The sequence below is a fragment of the Myotis lucifugus genome, unplaced genomic scaffold (genome assembly GCF_000147115.1).
Source record: "Myotis lucifugus unplaced genomic scaffold, Myoluc2.0 scaffold_585, whole genome shotgun sequence".
In the NCBI taxonomy this organism is placed as follows: domain Eukaryota; kingdom Metazoa; phylum Chordata; class Mammalia; order Chiroptera; family Vespertilionidae; genus Myotis; species Myotis lucifugus.
Genome location: NW_005871633.1, coordinates 315486 through 335094, shown reverse-complemented (window position 1 = coordinate 335094; position 19609 = coordinate 315486). Strand labels below are relative to the sequence as shown.

Genomic DNA, 19609 nt, shown 5'->3' with positions numbered 1-19609 from the left:
GCCATCTTCCAAAACTCCTCTCTTGCACCTTGAATCCTTGCCAGCTTTATAATCCACGTTCTGAAATGCATGTTTTGTTTACCAGGGCCTCCGCCATACTTTCCACCTCTTGCTCACCCAATTCAATCAATATGATGTTGTCAATGTAATGAACTGATGTAATATTCTGCTGGTGTTCAGATGGACCCAATCTCCAAGGGCTATGTTTTAAATGGCACTGAGATAAACTATAAATAAATACTGTGGTTTGTCCCACATGAATATAATCACCCCACATGCACTTTTCTAATTGAAATGTAAAAGAATATATTCACCAACTCAGAAGCTGCTTACTGCATGCCTGGCCTTCTCGATCTGCTCCAGCTGTGGTAGCACACCCGGCACAGCAGCTGTAATCGGCACTTCTGCTTGGTTAAGTCTAAAGTGATCTCATTCATTGTTAGGATCCATCAGGATTCTACAGAGACAGATTGCTTAATGAAATGGCAATAACAGGCAAACCCAACACCACCCTGCATCGTGTCTCCTACGTTGAGCCTAGTTTTCACAAGATCCACCTCCTGAAACACTGTTGTTTCTGATTTGAGCAGGATGGGGCCAGTTTCAAAGCTTCCTCTTAGCCCTTCCATTTGTTAGAGTCCTTACTCCACAGACCAGGGACCCAATATGAAGGTTACTCAAACTGCAAAGTATATCAATGCAATTATCTACTCAGGGAATGGAAAGATGACTCGAGGTACTTAATATACCTAATTATGTACTAGGAGGTTCTGAAACATGGTCTGTTTTTGAGCTGGAACTTGATCAGGACTCCATTATTACTCGACCTCTGAAATCCCCCATTATAATAGTAGGACTTGATTGATGCTGTGGATGTCAATGTCAATTAAATATAATGTCTTATAGGCCTTGAAATTTATGGCTGTTCTCCTTTCTCCAGGGTACAGTCACCTGAGTAAATGGTGTTAAGCTCTTTCCCACAAGGACTGGGGAAACTGTCATAATATATACTTTCATGGTGCTCCAATTCCTTCCTCTTGGGGATATGAATATCTCTTCAATCAATGGACTTTGAATATGAAAATTGGCTCAGTTCTGGCAGCTGAGAAAGGGATCATGATATTTTGTGGATGCAACAATCTGCAGCCTCCTTTTCCTCAATTCTTGATTTTTAAAATTGTAGACGTTAAGCAGCAACCATATTGACTATCCCTCAACATCAACTATCCCAGGGTGTGGACACTTGAGACACCGTGCCCTACAAGCCTCCTCCACAAGTGCCTGCAAGTCAAGCTCTCGAGGCTACTCCTCCAGAGTTGTCATACTTACTGTGGCCTCCTGAATTCTAGGCATTAATGGAGGTAATAGACAAAACCAACCCACCACTCAGCCTTGAATTCTTCGGGGTCACTCCTTTCCCACCAATATTAATGAGCCCACCTCTATGACCACTTTCCTACCGTCATCCCTGGCCTTCAGAGCACAACACTACCAACCTTCCCGGTGATGCCAGTGCCTCTCACCAGCACATTCCTGATACCTTTAGTGAAAAAGGTGTCCTCTGGGTCCTCTTGTGGAGCATGACCCAATGGCCCACTTCATATGCAAGCTTCCCTCAGGCTCTATCCTCTTCTCTACCAGCTACCAGGGCAATTAAGTCGTGTCTACTTTATTGAGAGCTGGACATTGTTTTTTCTAGTCCACACAGAGCCACCCCAGCCTCGTTCCCTGCAGTACTTCAGGAACCCATGCCTTGAGAAAGCCAATCAAATTTTGCTTCTCTAGCTGGCATACCGGCCTTTCAAAATCCAACCTCGAAGTGTTCCTTGGGCTCCTACATGTACATGCTGGCTGAGTGCTTGCAATTCGTTATAGGTAAAGCCTCTGTCCCCCCTTACTAACTCTACTATGTCCCTGTTGGATGATGCTGGGGTTGTAGCCCTAGTTATTGGGCTAAGGAGGGGGGGCAGCTAGTGAGTGGGATATCCACAGAGGTGAGGCTGCTGCAGTATCTGCCCGCAGAGTGGAAGAGCTAAGCGTTCCTAGAGAAGGGCAAGCCTCCTCAAAAAGCCCAGGAGGTCCAGAAAGCATCCATCAGAATCACCGGTTCCAATCTGCAGAATCGCAGGCCCTGACTTTTACCTGACAAACCTGACTTGGCTGAGTGTCCAAACATCTAGAGCAGGGATCCTCAAACTTTTTAAACAGGGGGCCAGTTCACTGTCCCTCAGACCGTTGGAGGGTCGGACTATAGTTTTAAAAAAAACTATGAACAAATTCTCTGCACACTGCACATATCTTATTTTGAAGTAAAAAAACAAAACGGGAACAAATACAATATTTCTATTTGCATGTGGCCCGCGGGCCGTAGTTTGAGGACCCCTGGTCTAGAGTGTATGAATCATGTACTCAGTTGCCATTCAACTCTACCTGCTGCCCTGTACATGCGATAAAGGCCTCTCTATAAACTGCTGCAGAGGCTCTCACACTCACCAGTAATGATTTGTTAACAATCTTCAGATTCTCATCCTCCTTCCCAGGGCATCAATCCAGCTCGCAGTGACCAGCCAACTCTGCTGTCTTAGCAGTCATTCCACTGCCTCACTCTCATTATTGACAAACCCTTCCATCATACACACTTTCCAGAGCATTCCCCTGAACCAAGACATTTGCTCAGCTCACCACCAGTGACAGCCAGCTGTTCAGCTGCCACCATGTGCCCCACCTACCAATTGGACGACACTTCCTTGGCCTGCAGGCAGTGGGAGAAATAAGCTCAAATCCCCGTCTTTGGCCTGTGTTATTGGACCACTCCTGACACCACTGTGTTAGTGCAAAGAGCAGACACTAATACAGTATTAAATGTGTGCGATATTATTAGAGAAAACACCTGCAAGAGAAAATGGGAGGGAGCCAGAAAGGTTGGGGAACCATCAAATCTCGGATGCAAGTCTGCATCCGAGTGGAGGAGAGAAAGGAGGAAGGTGGGCTGGAGGCGTCCTAGACCCAGGGCAGAGTAAGGAAAGTTCAGAGAGGGTGTCAGGGGGCCTGGAGCCCAACTCAGTCCTCAGAGGAGCGATGGACCTGCCTTAGTTTCCCTGCTGTTCTCAGTCACTGGCCAGATCAGCCAATGGAGGTGTGGCTTCAGCATAAATATGGCAATAGAATTCGGACGGTCCCAGCTGAAACCATCAGTCAATTATGCTTCTTCCACCTAAGGACTGCGGTGTGCATTCTCATGGTGTCCACACGCATCTATTTAAGAACAAAAAAGGATGATAGCCCTGGCCGGTGTTGCTCAGTGGATAGAGTGTCGGCCTGCCAACCAAAGGGTCCCGGGTTTGATTCTGGTCAAGGGCACATACCTTGGTTGCAAGCTCTTCCCCGGCCTCGGCCCTAGTCTGGGCTTATGCAGGAGGCAACTAATCGGTGTGTTTCTCTCACACTAATGCTTCTCTCTGTCTTTCCCTCCCTCTTCCACTCTCCTTAAAAATCAATGGAAAAATATCCTCAGTCTGTACTATGGCTATGTGATGTAGGAGATGCTGGGAGTGCTGGTGCCACTTTGGGTACCTGCTGTTTTTCCATAGATAAGTAGATCCATAGATAGATAGGTAGATAATAGATAGATATGAATTTCAGAATATTGATATATTTTATAACTTAATAAAACTGAATAAATATTTAAAAAAAGAAAGAAAAATATCCTCAGGTGAGGATTAACAAAAAAACAAAAAAAAAGTAATAATAAAGGACAGCAAAGAAGAAGAACTGCTGGACCAACACCTCTCAGTATACGAGAGGGATGAGGCCTGAGCGCCAGCAGGGACTGGCTCGGGCTAGGAGTGTGGACAGCTGGCCTGTGGGGAAGGTCTCCAAATAGACGGTGTTGGAGATTTCTGTAATAATTGTCTTCTAATGTGCTTAGTTTTGTCAGTGAAGCAGGCAACAAGGGCACCAGCAGTAAGAGATGGGGAAGGAGGGTGGATGTCTAGCAGAGGATGGGGGAGACTGAGGGAGCCGTGCAGGGCCAGGATGACTGTGGGCAGCGGTGTGGCCCCCGGGTGGTCTGGGTCATGATGTTAACACGGCAGCGTCGCGTGGCTGTGTGGTTCTCCGCCTCTTGTAGCTCGTGGGGCAGGTGCAGGCCAGGCAGAGGTAGAAGTCACCGGCTGTGTAGTTTTTCCAAGCGGGTGGCAAAGCACGGGAGAGCCACGGGAGGGCTTGAAACGGTACATCATGGAACTTAAGGAATGAGGAGAGGACACCGAGGGGTGAGGACAGAGAATGGATGGCAGGGTAACAAATGGGGATCCCGTGGGGTCAAAGGATTGTTGGGGTTAGTGTAGCACAGGATGGACTCTGGCCTGGGAAGCAGGCACATTTGTGATGAATGGGCTGCCGATACTACATTACCAGACCCGATCCCGTCATCGCACCGGTTTCCAGAGCTGAGGCCGTCCTGCGGGGATGCCGGGGAGGTGGTGGCAGAGCGTGGGAGCGGGAAATGCCGGCGGTGGAAGGGCGGGCTGTTGGAAATGACAAAGGCGAGGGGACGGCAAGGGAGTGGGCCCGGGAGAGCCGCGGAAGGTCAGGGAGGAGCGGAGCTCGGGGGCGTGAGCGGCCGGCTGAGAGCACCCTTTCCGCTGGACGTGCCCTGTTCCTGTTGTAAAATCCCCGCCAACCGAGTGGCTTTACGCGGGGCCATTCATTATCTCGCGGCTGCAGGCTACACAGCCCCGGCCCTCTCGGGGCCAGAACCAGGCGCGGCAGGTCCCTGCTCCTCACGGGGCTCTGGAGGCACCACTGCCCAGCCCGGCGCTTGGTTGTCTGAATGCAGATTCCTGCGGAGCAGGACTGAGGTCCCCTTTCCCTGCTGGCTGTCAGCTGGAGCCCCCTGAGCTCCTAGAGGACGACTTGGGCCCTGGAACGTACCCCGGCGGCACCGATCCTTCCCCCGTGGAACCTCCCTGACCTCCTGGCCCTCATCTCTCCTGCAGCGTCTCCCACTCCAGCCGGAGAAACGGCTCTGCTTTCCGTTTCCAGCGGTGACTGCCGGCCCACTCACCCAGCGCCCCCTGTCCAAGGTCCTGAACCGCAACGCACCACCCAAGTCTCTGCGTGTAAGGACACTGCCCAGCGGCTCCAGGGACTGGGCTAGACGTCTGTTCAGCCTTCCACGTCTGCTTGTGCTGAAAGCACCGAGGATCAAGGAGGGAGCACCCTGGGGAGAGTGACAGCGAGCAGAGCTAAAAGAAATGGGGGTCCCTGCAATGAGGGGGTGGGGGCTCCAATCTGACGACGGATTAGGGGGTGTTAGGGAAGAGGGAGGGTCAAAGCAACTGAGGAGCAAGCACCCCACCCACCACAGGCCCCGAGGCACAAGGTCAGAGGGAGAGGAGACCCCATGGGAGGACCTCAGAGGAAGGGTGCCCTCAGGGAGGCCCGGTCTGTCAGAGCTGCCAGTGCAGGGACCTCTGGGGAGGGCTGCGCAGGTTTGGCTGATCCTGGGCTGAGAATTCTGGGGGTGCAGTGGGAGGGGGCAGGAGAGAAGACAGAGAAGGGATGTGCAGGCCTGTGGAGATGAGTGTGCAGGGTGTTTGGGGACCGGGGATGACAGACAAACAGGGAAAAGGACAGAATGAGGTCAGTCCTGGTGGATTCAGGGCAGATGGTGGTGTGTGAGGGGGTGGGAGGAGTAGGGGGCTGGGCTGTCACTGGGCTCTGGCAATGGGAATGAGGTTTGGGTGGTCGCATCTTAGTTCCTGTGTGTGGAGCCTTTCTTGACCCCTCGTTATGGGGTGCAGTGCCTGGGACAGAGGGGTCTTAGCGATGTGCATAGCCCACTCTTACCCCGAGGTGGGGGACTGTGCTCACACCAGGTCAGTGTGGCACCTGGGTCGGAGGTGTGACCTTGGGGCACCAGGAGTGACCCTGCATGGGACCCTCTTGTCCCGCTGTGGGGCCAGAGGCCGGGGAGCCCAGTGCCTGCCCACACTGTGGGATATTGTGTGGACAGGGAGATGCTGTTTCCAAATAAGAGAATCTTATTTCAAAGCCTGAGTTAAAGCACAGAAATAGGGAGCAGAAGGAAATGTCTCTACTCTTCAGTCCCCCGAGGTGTTGCCATGAGGGGATGGAGGGAGGGGTTGCCGGGAGGGCTGGCACCCTGAGCGGAAGGGCTCTTGAGTGCCGCTCTACTGCAAACGAACGGCAGCGGCGGCGCAGGATGACACAGTCTTATGTCACTGGAATTTTATAACACTAGGGAATTGCCACTATCTTCTTCACTCTAATAACAATAGTGTTGGAAGAAAAAAAGGTTATTTTTTAAAGAGACAAATACTGAAATGTGTAGGGGTAAAGGTCATGATGTTGGCAGGTGATTTTCAAATATTTTAGCCAAAATTATAGAAATTCTATATAATAAAACCTAATATGCTAAGTGTCCGGTCGTCCGTTCAACCAATTAAAGGGTCATATGCTAATGATATGCTAAGGCTGTTCAACCACTCGCTATGACGTACGCTGTCCACCAGAAGGCAGACACTCCAACTGGTAGGTTAGCTTGCTGCTGGGGTCCAGCCGATCAGGACTGAGTGAGATGGGCCGGACATGCCCTGGAGCCCTCCTGCGGGGGTCCCTCCCCAGCTGGCCAACCTCCCACATCCCTCCCCAGGATCATGCACTGGTGGGGTCCCTCAGCCTGGCCTGCGCCCTCTCACAATCCAGGACCCCTTGGGGGATGTTGGAGAGCCGGTTTTGGGCCAATCCCACAGGCCAGACTGAGGGACCCCACTGGTGCATGAATTCGTGCACCAGGCCTCTAATAATTACATAAAGAAAATATGGCAAAATATTAAAATGATTAAGCCAGGGTGACCATTGTGTTCTTCTTTCACACTTTAAGTATTCGAAATTTTTCACAATAATTTGGAGAAAAAATTTTAAATAATAATGCACAATGACATGGGAAACATTCACAAGATAATGTTCAATGAAAAGTAGGCTTTAATTATGTGTGTGTGTGTGTGTGTGTGTCTGAATATGTGTCAGTGTGAGAATGTGTATTAGTGAGTGTATGAGAATGTTAGTGTGTGTCAGAATGTATATTAGTGTGAGCATATGAGAATGTGTGTGTGTATGTGTCCCCATGGGTATGGTATCTGTGTATTGGGGTGTAGCAGTGTGTGTGTGAGAATGTGTGTCAGTATGTCAGTGTGTGTATGTGGGTGTGTCCCTGTGGGTGCAGTGTCTGTGTTGGTGGGGCAGTCTGGGGGTGCCTTCACTCATTCATTCATTCAACAGATGCTTTAAAATCAACAACCAGGCCCTTTTGGGACAATGGAAATGGAGCTGTGAAAATAGAGTCCCTGTCCTTGGCCACAAAGCTTATAATCTCAAGGAGGTACAGACAGTAAACACAGAAATATATTAAAAATGTGTTAGTAACCCAGCTGGTGTGGCCCAGTGGTTGAGTGTCAACCTATGAACCAGGTCACGGTTCGATTCCCAATCAGGGCACATGCCTGGGTTGTGGGCTCAATCCACAGTAGGGGGCGTGCAGGAGGCAGCTGATCAATGATTCTCATCATTGATGTTTCTATCTCTCCCTCTCCCTTCCTCTCTTTGAAATCAATAAAAACATTTTTTTAAAGTGGTAACCACAGTGCCGAAACCTACCAAAGGCAAACCCCCACAATATCATATGCAACAGGGACAAGAAAGGTCATACTGGGCCAGCAAGAGGAAAGGAAAATTAAGGGAAAATTAAGACTAAAGCCAGGTCAATGGGTAGTTTTCAAGTCAGGTAGACCTGGGTATGAACCCTCCAGCTGTGGGGCCTGGAGTGCACCACAGACACCTGCTGGATACATGAGTGCTGAATGAAACCCTCCAAGCCAGCTTCCTCCTCCGCAAAACCAGACACAGTGGAACCTCAGTTCTCCAACTTAATTCGTTCTGGAAGGCTGTTCAAGAGCGATCTGTTTGAAAACCATTTCCTTTAGAAATAATGTAAAATGAATTCATTACAGACCCCCAAATGATTCCATTTTGATCTTTCTTATGTACAGTGTATGCCAAATGTGCTGTCTAATCTATAAACAAACACTTCTCTTCTTAAATGTATCGACCCATCCCTACTGGCCTCAAGAGACACTTTCCGCACTTGGTCCAGGGTGTCTTTCTGCTCAGCGTGGGGCATCTCCACTTGCTGTCACCTGCTAACCAAATCGCCTGTGATCAGTTTCTTTCACACGTTAGCAACATTAGCACTCTTGATGGCCTCTTTGCTTTTAAATTGTGCTAATCATCCATTTTGTCAGCAATAAACTCACACACACACAAAATATTCACAGCACAATTTCCTGAAATGTTAGCATGGTAAACTGACTCACATTGGTGTATTTTCTGTGGCCTGAGATTTTTGTCATGCTGACATCTTATATCATAAAAGCCTAGGTGGTGTCGCGAGACGCCCTCGTGCGATGTCATCACAAGATGGCCACCACAAGATGGCCGGCAGGAGAGGGCAGTTGTGGGCGATCAGGCCTGCAGGGGAGGGCAGTTGGGGGCAATTGGGCAGGCAGGGGAGCAGTGAGGCATCAATCAGACCAGCAGGGGACTGGTTAGGGGGTAATCAGGCTGGCAGGCAGAAGCGGTTAGGGGCAATCTGGCAGGTGAGTGGTTAGGAGAAGCAGTCCCAGATTGTGAGTTGGACATCATCCAAGGAGTCCCAGATTGGAGAGGGTGCAGGCCGGGCTGAGGGACACCTCTCCCACACACCTCACACACCCCGCCCCCCGCACCCCCCCCCCCCAGCACAAATTTTGTGCACGGGGCCTCTAATCCTATATAATAGAGGGAATATGCAAATTGACAGTCACTCTGCCACAAAGATGGCAGTGCCCACAGCGGAGGCGGGGTTTCCGTAACACAAGATGGCTGCACCCACAGTGGAGGCTAATTTCCCATAATGAGCCTTAACGAGCAATCAGCAGGGACCTGAAGCTGCGACCCCCACCCCTGCCCCTGTGGGGCTTGACAGGGGACCTCAGGCCACACCCACCACCCTGGTGCCAGGCCAGGGGACCTCAGGCTGCACCCTCTCACCTGGCAGGGCTTGACGAGGGACCTCAGGCTGCACCCCCACCCAGCGGGGCTTGACAAGGGACCTCAGGCTGCACCCCCTGTCCTGGCGCCAGACCTGAGGCTGTGCCCCTACTCGGAGGGGCTTGACAGGTGACCTCAAGGTGTGCCCCCCTGCCCTAGTGCTGGGCCAGGGGACCTCAGGCACATCCTCCCAGCGCGCTGACGGAGAACTGAGGTTGTGCCCCCCTCCCAGTGCCAGCCCACGGGACCTGAGGCTGTGCCCCGCCCCCCCGCCCCCCCCCCCGCTTGGTGGGGATTGACGGGGGACCTCAGCCCACATCCCTTGCCAAGTGGGGCTTAACAAGGGTGGACCCAGCCAGGTCTGGATCTAGCCCATTTGGGGGGGGGGGGGGGCTGGGTTTCATGCAATTCCAAGGCACATGTGGGTGGGCGGGGACTTGACTCTTGAGTCCTGTGGTGTGCCCAACTCTGACAGGAGGAAGATTTTCATATATATTTTACTAATTCTTTCACCTCTGACACTTCTATTATAAAGGGCAAATAGCAATATTAAAATATTTCCTCTAATTAATCCCCTTTTAATATGCACGAATTTTGTGCACCAGGCCACTAGTATCAGTATAAAAGGGTTGTCAGGTTGAAAACCAAAGCCTGTTCTGTGACCTGGTCTAGATTGGAGACAGAGAACCGAGGTTTGACTGTACTTCCTTACTCACGGAATGGAGAGGAAGCAAGAAAAGCCAGAGCTAAGGAAACAGACACGAGACGTGGTAGGCTGGGCATGTGTTCTAAAGCCAGCTCTGCCTACGCTGGCAGTATTTTCACATCAGGAACAGGAGCCTGTCTAGGGCCAGGTTGGGAGGGAGGTGAGCGCAGGGGCAGGGCCAAGCACTGAAGCAAGACGAAGGCAAAGGCCCGGCAGAAGCCAGTTCCTGGAGGCAGTTGGGCAGCTGGCAGCTCCCAGTCTCACCCGCCATGGTCCCCCTTCTGCCCTGGCTCTCGCGGTGTTGCGGTCGTTGCCTCCTCCTGCCTTCCAGGCTGCTGGCCCCTGGCAGCTCCCAGAGATGCTGCTCCCAGAGACCCAAGCCGAGCACAAAGGAGCAGGCCAGCTCCAACAGCAGCGGGAAGAGGTCCCCCACCGCAGTAAGTGGCACCAAGAGTGAGGGTGGGAGGTGAGGGGAGATGTGTGCTGGGGAATCCCCAATCTCACCCGGTACCACAGGCCTAGAGCAGATACCAACCCAGACCCCTGAAGTCTGTTGCCCAGTTCCAATTCTCAGCTTCCCAGTATGCTCCCCACCCCCACTCCTCCAGACCTCAGGGCTTACTCCCAGCTTGCAGTCCACTGTCCTTGAGCAGGCATTTCCCCTCATTAAGTTAATGATTTCTGGGTGGTGGGGGAAGGGGCAGGCAGTCTTTCCTCCCTAGTCCTTAGAGCCCCTGAGCCAGTGATCTCTATCTGCCCTACCTCGTGCTTACCAAGAGGCGTATGGCTAAGACAGGAAGCTACTCTTCAAGGAATGGTGTCACCAACTGGAGGCAGAATTCCTGACTCCCAGCCAGCCTCAGCCCCCTGCCGTGGCTGATGTTACCCTCCTCACATCCCTCCCCTAGGGTCCTGGGCTCCCTGCTGAGCTAGCCCAGGCGGAGGAGCTGCTGGAGCAGCAGCTGGAGCTGGCCCAGGCCCTGCAGGAAGGGCAGGAGGGGGCCTGGGAGGCCCAGGCCCTGGTGCTCAAGACCCAGAAGCTGAAGGAGCAGATGAGGAGACTCCGAGAGAGCCTGGGAGGAGGAACCTAGGCTGCTCTGGTGCCCACCTCACCTCCACATGGGAAACACTGCACACCACCTGCCAAACACACCAGCCTCCCTCGGGCCACTGAGAAAACAGAAGACCCCTCCAGAGGGCCAGACTGGAAAGCAGCGGGAACCATGACCTCTGCCGTCGTCTTAGCCACGTGCCCCCACTGTGACCCCTCCTGCTGACAACCTTGGCCCCACATAACCTCACCCCAAATTCAATAAAAGGAGCACTTAGACACCACAGACGCATGTTTTTTGTTTTGTTAAAAAAAGTTCTCACAAATAAGGAAACGGATTTAGAAGTGGTGATGCAAAAGAGGGAAGGCATGGGGTGGGGCTGGGCCGTCAGGGGTAGGGGCAGTAGTGTCTCCTTCACCCCCACGCCTGGTGTCATCTCCTGAAGAGGGACAGACTATCACATTCCAGAACAGGCGATGTGTCCTCTATCGTGTCTGTTCAACTGAAAAGAAAATGTGGCGGTTAGAATACGACAGGAGAGCCCAGCTGGTGTGGCTCAGTGGTTGAGCACAGACATATGAACCCGAAGGTCACAGTTCGATTTCCAGTCAGGGCCCTGGGGTTGCAGATCCCCAGTGTGAGGGGTGCAGGAGGCAGCCTATGAATGATTCTCTTTCATCATTGATGTTTCTCTCTCCCGCTTCCTTTCTGAAATCAATATATATTTTTTTAAAAAAAAAAGAGTAACACACGAGAAAGAGGTGAGGTTGGCAGAAACACATGCTCATACACGCAGATGTCTGTGTAGTGTCTGGTCTAAAGAGCAGACTTGGGGGAGTGAAGAGATCCCAAGTAGACGTGAACTAAACCTCCCAACAGGGCGTCGTGTTCAGGGGGCATGAGCTAGTCAGGTGCCCATTATGTAGGGGCTCTACCCACATGATGGGATTTAAGCCAAACACAGCAAGGAACAAGGAGAATTACACGTGGTGGGGGAGCTGGTCCGTGTGATCAATACTCACTGTAGGAGGAGATGTCTATCTCATCAGGCAGCTCACTAATATTGACCTCAAAGCGATCCTGCACATCATTGAGGATCTTGGCATCATTCTCATCTGACACAAACGTGATGGCCAAACCCTTGGTACCAAACCGGCCTGCTCTGGCCACCTGGAGGGAGACAGAAGGTAGGACAGGAAGACCCAAAAGAAGACAACACCCAAGAGGGATGAAGGTGTCTGCCACGAAGACAGGAAATAAGGGGCGGGCGAGGTCACTGAATGGCCAGAGGATGCGGGGCTCACCCGATGCAGGTAGGTGTCGGAGTCCTCAGGCATGTCGTAATTAAAGGCAATGTTCACCCTCTCGATGTCCATGCCTCGGCCAAACAGGTTGGTAGCCACAAGAATTCGTCGTTGAAAATCTTTAAATTGCTGATACCGAGAAAGCCTTTGTGAGAAAGGAAATTAGAAAACAATGAATCCTTTCTCTCAAGTCTCTTCCTCCCAAGAACACAAAATATCTTCCCCATTTCCAACTCGCCTCTCCTCCTGGGGCATCCCTCGGTGGATGGCGATGGCTGGGAAGTTCTGCTCCACCAGGAGCTGGGCCAGGGCGATGCAGCGCTGCACAGACTTCACAAAGATCACCACCTGTGTGTGCGTGCATGTGTGACGTAGGTCCATGCGAGTGTGAGGTTGTATGAAAAAGGAGTTTTCAGTCATTACTCTTCTAAAGGAATTCCTCAGTCCCTAGCATGTTTCCTCTTCTGCTCTAAATGTAACTTATCCCAAGTCTAGATAAATTTTATTGCAAATAAACTAAGTAATAGCCCTAGCTGGTTTGGCTCAGTGGATAGTATCGGCCTGTGGACTGAAGGGTCCTGGGCTCGATCCTGGTCAAGGGCACATGCCTGGGTTGCGGGCTTTATCCCCAGTGTGGGGCGTGCAGGAGGCAGCCAATCAATGATTCTCATCACTGTTTCTCTCTCTCCCTCTCCGAAATAATAAAAAAAAAACCACACACAAAAAAATATCCTACATAGAGGTAAAGTGATGAAACACATCTCCTCAGTAAATAGTACTCGAAAAACAAATTTAAAAACCTAAAAGGATGATCAAGACATTTCGGAACCATTACAACCTTATTAAAACCCTTTAAGGATTTTATTTTGAGGTTTGCTTTTATGTACTGAGTACCTGTCTGTGCCAGCAATGGAACAGAACAGCAGTTCCCACCCTGCCTGTGCTCAGCCCCAAGACATTTATCTTTAAAAGAATTTCATGCCCAGCCAGCATGGCTCAGTGGTTGAGCATTGACCTATGAACCAGGAGGTCACAGTTTGATTCCCAGTCAGGACACATGCCCAGGTTGCGGGCTCAATCCTCAGTGTTGGGGGTGCAGGAAACAGCCCATCCATGATTCTCTCTCATCACTGATGTTCCTCTCTATCCCTCTCCCTTCCTCTCTGAAATCAATAAAAATATATTTAAAAAAAAATTTTTTTTCACTTAAGCCCTGGCCTGGAGGCTCAGTCGGTTGGAGCTTTGTCCAGTACACCAAAAGAAAGGTTGTGATTCGATTCCCAGGTAGGCTACAGGTACAATCCCTGGTTGCAGCGCACACAGCGAGGCAACAAATTGATGTCTCTCTCTCTCTCTCTCTCTTAGTCAACGAAAATATCCTCAGGTAAAGACTTAAAAGATTTCACTTGAGAGAATGTCTCCACCATCCTCTTGCATCACCTATGTGGTTTCCTCTACAACCAGGTACTGAGCACAGATCTCGGCTACAGTTGGAGACGTGCTCATCCTCCCATTGGACCTGGAACAACTGACCTGGTTGAACTCAAGGACATCCAAAAGGTCAAAGAGCTTCCGGTTCTTCTCGTTGTCCTTCAGTTTCACGTAGTACTGCTGCAACCCGTGCAGCGTCAGCTTCGTCTCATCATCCACGAAGATCTCCATTGGCTGAGGGGGAGGGGGGAGGTAGGGGTGGGGAACGGGAGGAGGGCAGAGTGGGGGGGTTAAACCTGGGGGGGTGGAGGAAGTTGATCTCCAATACACCCCATGGGGGGAATGGGGAGAAGAGAAGACTGAAAACTTCACCCCGCTCCCAAAAACATGCCCATTTTCACAAGGTCTCTTCCACCTTTCACCTAATTTCCTCCCTATCAGTGGAGTTCTAAGAATGCCCAACTGAAAACTGTCAGAGGAAGGAACTTTGCAGGGAGGGAAAGGAGCAGAGAAACCACCCCACGGCAAGATGCCATTACCTCAAATGGAGGCGGGGAAAGAAAAGTCAGTAGATTCTCAAAGGGAAACACAATCCTAACACCTGGGAAAGCAGGGAAACACTGACTGGACGTCAAAATTCCATCCAAGCAAGTGTAAGAATGCGGGGAGGACAAGGACCGCTCCATGAGTGCTGCCTCCGCTGGGAGTCACATCCTCGTAAAGAGGATGGGAACCCTCGATGGACATGAGCAACATGCCATGAAAGGAGAAGCAACGATTCAAACTGAGAAACCACTTGCCCGCAACCACAAGGGCACAGCCCAGATGAGCCTGGTCTCTGAGCGAAGACTCAGCCGTCGGCAGTGTCACAGGAAGGCATCAGTAAGTGGTGCCAAGAAATCAGAGTTGCCCAGCTCAGGGGTTGAGGGTCGACCTACGAACCAGGAGGTCGACGTTCGATTCCCGGTCAGGCCTGGGGTTGCAGGCTCAATCCCCGGACAGCTGATCAATGATTCTCTCTCATCATTAATGTTTCTCTCTCTCTCTGAAATCAATAAAATATTTTTTAAAAGAAATTCAGAGCTGCAGATATGCACTTATGTTTTTACCCTTGAAGGGGAGGAAGATAACATTAAAAAAGACAATTTTTTAAAATAAAATAAAAAAATTTTTAAAGATACAAATTGAGACAAAACCCAACTCTAGAGCCCAAATTTCCTAGCACTCTTCACTACCTTGGGAGCATAAACATTAAGACCCAGGGTCCAAGATTTTGGGAAAGGGTGTGTGTCACAGGAGACAGCCAGAAGCCAGTCGCAGAGGGAGGCTTTCCAAAAAGAGGTTCTGTGGCCTCCAAACTCACTGCAGCCCAAGTCCAGCTACAGACAAGGAGCTCTCATCCCATGGGAGGAGCAGAGCAGGGAGGCAAAGGACACACTCCACTGCGTACACGGCGGGCCGCCTACCCAATCCCTAACCCACCTGGTTACATCAAGTGGAGCGCTTCACTGTACCCTTCCCCTCTCCCGAGCATTACATAGAAGGGGAAAAATCTACCACCCCACCCAGGACACTCCTCCCCACCCGACACGTATGGGGAGACAAGGAGCACGGCACGCCTTGGTTCAGGAAAAAAACCGGGAACAGAAAAAGAGGCTGGTTTGGTCCTCAGCTTCCTGGTCAGGTTTCCCCGCGGCCTCCGCTGCCGCCATCCACGCCGGTGCCGTCTGAATTCCCCCGCTGCGCCTCAGTGCTTCTCTCTGCTGCTGGCTCATGGCTCACATCAACCGAGGTTCCACGTGGGTGCGAGGAGGTTCGGGTGGGAAGGCGTAGGGGATCGGGGATTGAGGTGCCAAAGGCCCCCACCCCTGGAGGTGGGGAGGGAGCGGATTCATTTGTGCTGTTTGCTCTTCGTTTGCACATGCCTTGCCATCTGTCTGTCCCTCTCTTGCTCTCCTGCCACCGGGAGGTTACGAGTTTTGGGGAGCAGAAGGCTCCAGTTGTATGCTCGATGCCACCTTGAGGGTGCGTGGCTGTAGGGGATGTGTAGGAGACGATGGGTGGGTGGTAGGGCAGAAAACCCTGCCCTCCCCCAAAAGGGAGAAGAGGTTCAAAAATGCTGTGATTTAAAAAAAAAAAGTCGAACACTACCCGCTCTCACGTTAACCCGACCAAGTCTTCCGGAATTTCCCTGGCACCCGCGCAGACCCTAACACTAGCTGTCTCTGCCTCTGTGCGTCTCTTCAAGGAGCCATCACTCCCAGATGGGCGCGTGCCCTTCTTGGTGCTTGAAGGACAGGGAGTCTGGAGGGAGCGGGCCCGCAGGGGAGGAGGCAGTGGGCGGGAGTGGAGGGAGAGAAGGGAGAAGGTATTTACGTCTTGCATGAACTTGCGGCAGACGGGACGGATCTCTTTGCTCAAGGTGGCACTGAACATCATGACCTGCTTCTCGTGGGGGGTCATGCGAAAAATTTCCTGGACATCCCGACGCATGTCTACAAGGAAGGGAAAAGCAGCATGTGTCATGAAGACCTCCCAATGAGCTCGAGACCATTGGAAACGGGTAAGCAGGGTCCATTCAAGCAAAGATTTGCCTCAGGTCTCTCTACTCTATTTCCTCTAACCCTCACAAAATCACACCCATAGTAATAATACTAGTACATTAGAAAAAGCAATGAATTTGGAATCAAGATTTGGGATCAGAATCCAGTTGTGTGTGTGTTTTAAACAGGCAAGAAATATGATGAAGCCCCAAAGCCTACAACTACGAAACAGGGAGAGAGCCTACCACCGAGGCCCCAAGGATGAGACCTTTGAAAACACTTTACGAGTCCCTTCTCCCTACCCTCCCCCAGCCCCGGCTACCTACGAATGGGGCACACCTGTGATATTCCAGCTGTCAGAGTGCTCCCTGCTTCCTCTGGCTCACACTTTCCTACCAGTCAGGAAATGTGACATCTCTACCTGGAGCCCACCTCATAGCTTGCCATCCAGAACAGCCAAAGATCATTTGGAATGACTCACCCCTAAGGCTATGTCCACCCCTTGTCCCCCATTCACCAAATTTGAGTTCTTAGAGAATATGTTCTGTGACCCCACTTAGCACACTAGAATACCAAGCCACACAAATGCCCAGCAACACCCTCCATATTAACCCTAGAACTTAAGTCTACATATCTATTCAGCTAGAAAGTCTCATGATATATGCTGTGCGAGGATGTCAGAGGGTAGACCGCCCCCTCCTCCAGCTGGGCATCTCCCCTAAGACACCCAGTAGAGGGATCTGTCAAGGAAAGGGTGATGGAACAGAGGCCCTCTGCCGGCCAGGTCCCTCCCCTCCAAGATAAAGAAACACTCAGCACAGAATGGCTCAGAGGGCTGCTTGAAGAGCGTGATAAAGGCCAACCAAGGGAGCCAGCGCCATCGTGAGGGCGGCAGATGCAGGGTCGTCCTGCACGACAGTGCTCCTGTGTCAACCGAACAGCATTTGGTTCAGGCCCAGTCCCAGCACTGCCACTCACCGAGTTGTTCAAGCATCTTATCACATTCATCCAAGATAAAGTGTTTAATGTGTTTGAGGTTGAGGCTCTTATTTCGAGCTAAGGCTAGGATGCGGCCAGGGGTCCCCACGACGATATGCGGGCAGTTCTTCTTCAGCACCTCTTCATCCTTCTTGATGGACAGACCTCCAAAAAACACTGCCACCTGCCAGCGGGGGAGAGCGCCTCACAATGAAGCAATGACTCCAGTCTCCACAGGTCCCATTCTCGCAGCTTCACCTACACCACTTCTGAACATTTCAGAGCTAAAAGGAACAGGAAGGGCCGTCTAACCTAAAATTACTGTCTCCTCACACACTGAGGGAGACACCATGACTTGCCTGAGGCTGCAGGGCTGACCCGGGCAGTCAGGACAAGCCCCCGGCCCCCCGCCTTACCCTAGCCGCTTCCTTCCCAGGACTCCGACCAGGCTTCGCTCCAAGAACGAGCACAGCCGGAATCACCAGGTCAAGGGCCACCACAAAGCTCAGGGAACATCAAGGTTCCCTGACTCACCCTAAACCCCTTTGTACAAGCCTATGAAATGGCTGATTCAGGCAAACCATATCACTCCTTATTAACACCATTAGGGGAATGGCTATTGAGGATCTGGGACTTAGTACAACAGGTACACAGGATACCCATGAAGAATTCTTGCCCAGCCGAAACCGGTTTGGCTCAGTGGATAGAGCGTCAGCCTGCGGACTGAAAGGTCCCAGGTTCGATTCCGGTCAAGGGCATGTACCTTGGTTGCGGGCACATCCCCCGTGGGAGATGTGCAGGAGGCAGCTGATCAATGTTTCTCTCTCATCGATGTTTCTAACTCTCTATCTCTCTCCCTTCCTCTATGTAGAAAATCAATAAAATATATTAAAAAAAAAAAAAAAAGAATTCTTGCCCAAAACTTTATTTACAGGAAATATTGGGAGAAAAGTACAAGCTAACTACCATAAGGAGTAAGGAGACAAGCCCTGGCAGAGTGGCTCAGTTGGTTGGAGCATCGTCCTATACACCAAAAAGGTTGCGAGCTCGATTACAGTCAGGGTCAGGGTGCATACAGGAGACAACGGATGGCTGTCTCTCTCACATCAATGTCCCCGCCCAACTCAAAAAAATAAATATATCAATGAAAAACATAACCTCAGGTGAGGACTTAAAAGAGTAAACTAGAGGAATCCAGAGGTAGGACATTCTGCAGAACTGGCCCAGCCTCTTCAAGTCACTATAGCATAATTTTGGGCAAAAGAAAGTGTCATGACAATTTGTATTTGATCCTGACACCAAGAATATAGGCACAAAGGTGATGAGTTGGACCTATACACCTAGTCAAGTGGCTAGGAGGAAGTGCAATCCTAGCTCACCACAGAGCTCAATGATAAAAGCTTCTACAGTTATAACAATGGAAGCTCGTTCCTAGTTTCTAAGTTTTAGAATCAACCCAGACAAGACTGCTTGGAGAAAGGACAGAAAGTCCTTGCTATTGACACAGACGGTGTCAACACAGAGGCATACATCATGTGGACACCTAGATACATACAGCATTCAGAACATACTTAGAGAATTAGCATTCATGTTCCAAAAAAACAATGTAAGTGAGCTGAGTAAAAAAGGCCTATAAATTGGTAAATTGAGGAAACAGTGCTTAATACTTCGTTTTACAAAACCAGCAGAATTTTCAAAAAAGGTAACAATGATTCACTTCTGTGAAGCAGGGTTAGAGATGGGAGAACACAAACCCTTTCACTGTGAGGCCTTGCGGATTACTGAGGCATTCTTACCATGCAGCTACCACCAGCACCACACTTAAGTTGCTAAAATTATTTTTAAATTATAGTAACAGGGTTGCAGGCTCTATCCCTGGTAAAGGGCATGTAAGAGGCAGCTGATCAATGTTTCTCTCTCTCAAAAAAATCAATTAATAGCGTATATATATAACAGGAAAAATTATAACAATCTAAACAAAAGTATTCTTTTGTTTTGTGTTTTATTTTTGTTGATTTCAAAGAGAGGAAGGGAGAGGGAGAGAGAGATAGGAAGATCAATGAGACAGAATTGTTCATCAGCTGCCTCCTGCACACCACCTACTGGGGATCCAGCCCGCAACCCAGACCAGGAATCAAACTGTGACCTCCATAGGTCGATGCTCAACCACTGGGCCACACCAGCAGGGTTGTGTTTTGTTTTGAAATAAAGCTTTGGTTAGTAAAGCCATAACCTGAAGGCAGCTTTTATTTTCAACCATAGTTTATTATTAGTACTGATATGATTTTTTAAATAATTATTGTTAAAAATATTACATATGTTCCCCTTTTCCCCCATTGACCCCCCCCAGCCTACCCCCACCCCCACCCCCGGCTTTCATCACCCTATTTATTGTCTGCCCCTTTCCCCTGAGATTCCCCACTCTCTTCCATGTCTCTGTATCCACTCTGTTCATCAGTTTTACTTAGATTCCACATATGA

General features: G+C 50.5%; 2 protein-coding genes across 2 annotated transcripts in view; one reads left to right on the top strand and one right to left on the bottom strand.

Annotated features, from left to right (window-relative positions):
• The first annotated feature begins 9550 nt into the window (after positions 1–9550).
• Positions 9551–11019, top strand: MCCD1 (mitochondrial coiled-coil domain 1). The gene is made up of 2 exons (XM_006104654.3): positions 9551–10257; positions 10729–11019. The coding sequence occupies exons 1-2, from the start codon at positions 10090–10092 to the stop codon at positions 10909–10911; spliced, it is 351 nt and encodes a 116-aa protein (XP_006104716.1). The 5' UTR covers positions 9551–10089; the 3' UTR covers positions 10912–11019.
• A 131-nt stretch (positions 11020–11150) lies between these two features.
• Positions 11151–19609, bottom strand: part of DDX39B (DExD-box helicase 39B) — a 32678-nt gene continuing 24219 nt past the window's right edge. The window contains exons 5-11 of the mRNA XM_014446916.2: positions 17129–17312; positions 15984–16102; positions 13710–13841; positions 12415–12524; positions 12177–12321; positions 11895–12042; positions 11151–11374 (exon numbers count right to left, since the gene is read on the bottom strand). Of these exons, the coding sequence (XP_014302402.1) occupies positions 11358–11374; positions 11895–12042; positions 12177–12321; positions 12415–12524; positions 13710–13841; positions 15984–16102; positions 17129–17312 (855 nt within the window). The 3' untranslated portion in view covers positions 11151–11357. The remainder of the gene's footprint in view (positions 11375–11894; positions 12043–12176; positions 12322–12414; positions 12525–13709; positions 13842–15983; positions 16103–17128; positions 17313–19609) is intronic.